This window comes from Callospermophilus lateralis, chromosome 1, assembly GCF_048772815.1.
Source record: "Callospermophilus lateralis isolate mCalLat2 chromosome 1, mCalLat2.hap1, whole genome shotgun sequence".
Lineage (NCBI taxonomy): Eukaryota > Metazoa > Chordata > Mammalia > Rodentia > Sciuridae > Callospermophilus > Callospermophilus lateralis.
In genome coordinates, this window is record NC_135305.1 from 155697418 (window position 1) to 155699726 (window position 2309).

The 2309-nt window shown below is 50.3% G+C and overlaps 1 protein-coding gene across 1 annotated transcript in view; it reads left to right on the forward strand.

Moving 5' to 3' along the window:
- Positions 1-984: 984 nt before the first annotated feature.
- The window catches only part of Naa25 (N-alpha-acetyltransferase 25, NatB auxiliary subunit), a 73830-nt gene continuing 72505 nt past the window's right edge, over positions 985-2309 (forward strand). Inside the window, exon 1 of the mRNA XM_076854117.2 lies at positions 985-1059. Coding sequence (XP_076710232.1) covers positions 1002-1059 — 58 coding nt within the window. The 5' untranslated portion in view covers positions 985-1001. The remainder of the gene's footprint in view (positions 1060-2309) is intronic.

The following is a 2309-nucleotide window of genomic DNA, read 5'->3' on the forward strand; positions in this document are numbered from 1 at the left end:
TATCATTTTTGGGGGCAGTTAAAGGGAAGAGAAGAGAAGACATAATATCAGTAGAACGAATTGATCCTGGCTCATTAAGACTGATAACTGTGCTGGGTCTATGATAAGGCAGTGAGGGGGTGGACTGTCGCAGAAAGACGGAGATTTGATTCACAGTGTAGGTTTGATTCACAGTGAAGAGGACTGACGTGGTCTTAGCTCACGACCTCATTGAGCTTTGCACACCAACCAGGCTCCCTCTTCCACTTCGGGTTAACTCTTTGTTGGCTATCATTTTCTCAGCTGGGCTTTCCCTGTCCACCCACCAACAACCCTTGCTTCATTTTTTTCACAGCAGCACCTTATCATTCTCTAATATAGCATTTTACTTATTGTCTTCCCACTACAAATACAGTTCCATGAACACTGAAAGACCATGTCAAAAGATACTCAATAATCTATAAATTGAATAATAATAATTCTACCTTTATGAATATTAAATGAACTTAAAGAGCTTGCAACAGTGTCTAGGCAAATGCTGATTACTATTCATCTAGGATCCTTCCGGGGAGAGAGTTAGAGGGTTCTTGAAGAATTTTTGGTAGATATTTACTGTTGATCAGTCGTCTTTCCCGCACTTTTCTCCTCTCCTCGAGGGTCGCTCTTCTCGAGGAATTCGCGGCTCCTCAACAATCAAAACCAAGTCTGATTCTTCACAGGGTTAACAGGACAAACAGAGCAGACTAGCCCTAACTTTGGGAGCTTTCTTCCCTTCCTCTCTTCACTCCCCAAAGCCAGCTCTTCTCGCCACATTATTCTACCAAGGAAACAAAACAAGAAGGGCTGCGCCTAGGAAAGAGGCGGGTGTGTGGCGGGGTAAACGCTTCTTTCTCTGCGCAGGCGCATTCCGTCGCAGGACCTCGACTATCGCGATAGAGGAGCGAGATCGACGCTGGCCCTTTAACAGCCCCTTCCCGGCGGCCTGCCCCGCGCGTGCGCCCTGCGGTTCTGCGCTTGTCATCATGGCGACGCGGGGCCATGTGCAGGACCCTAACGACAGGCGCCTCCGGCCCATTTACGGTGAGTGCCTGGGGCCAGCCTGGGCGCCAACCCAGTAAGCCGAGGGCGCCCGAGGGTGGGGGGAAGACTCAGGAGAGGCGCGGAGGGACCGCGCGTGGCGGACGGGCGCGGGGGGCGGCCGCACTGGCCACTAGGCCGCAGCCGCGGGCCTCGCGTAGTCGCGGGCCCAGCCTTCCTGAGCCCTACTATGGAAGCGGCGTGCTCCAGGTAGCGGCTGGTCAGCAGAGCCGGCCTGACAGGCAGGCCCGGTAGGAAGAATCCTGCGTAGAGAACAGAGTTGCTCTCCGGCTGCGTTATTACGGTCTCTCGGAGAGAGACCCGAAAGTCTCCTTGCAAGTGGAAACCGGCTCCAGCATGAGGGTGGTAGAACTCCCCCCACCCCGGGGATAATACCCCTCCAGTTTGTTTGTTTACTTAATTTAAGGGAATTGGGCCTCGGGGTTGTTGGACTAGGTGGGTTTCAGTGCACGTGGACAAAAACTGAGGGCCAGAGAAGGGCAGGGACTGAGGCAAGGTCACCCAGATCCAGGCCGAGGCCCAACATCCCAGACTCCCAGTCCAGAGCTGTTTGGTAGAGAAACAGCTGCTCTGGGCACACGTGGGAGGCGGGGGAATGGGGTCTTGGGGCCTAAAATAGCAGCGAAGAGACAGCAATGGTTGGTGTCAGAGGGGCCCGCTGGGCTGCTGGCGTGCTTTTCCTTTCTGTATCTGCCTGTGGTTTTCTCTGTATCTTGCCTTCCGCGTTTTATGTGATTCTGACTTCACAACGCTTACCTCAACCCGCAGGCTCTAAGGTAGACGTCGGTGTCCTCTTACTACCCTGATATTGGAAAATCAAAGAATTGAGAAACAGTATCTGAGATGTTCTCTCATTGGACAGTTGTTCCTTTTGCATTTTCTTTCCTCTTAGATGTTGTATGGTCCCGGTCTATCTCAGTTAATGGTGAGGAAGCTTCAAGGTCAGTGGTTTTTGCGAAAGTAGTCTTCCTAGTTATAGTGGGATTTTTTTAATTAAATAGAGGCTTCTCTGCATGGCTTAGGTCATTTAGGTTTTTTATTGTTTGTTTGTTTTGGGGGGGGCAGTTAACTATGTTTCTGGCACAATTGGTTCTGCTTTTATTGCATAATTTGTAAAATGCTTTACTCTCACATCTCATCTGATTCTATCAACAACTACGCTGTGAGATGGGTAATTATTATAGCTAAAGTGTATACACCACTAATAATACTGGTCATTGTCCTTGGTCTTT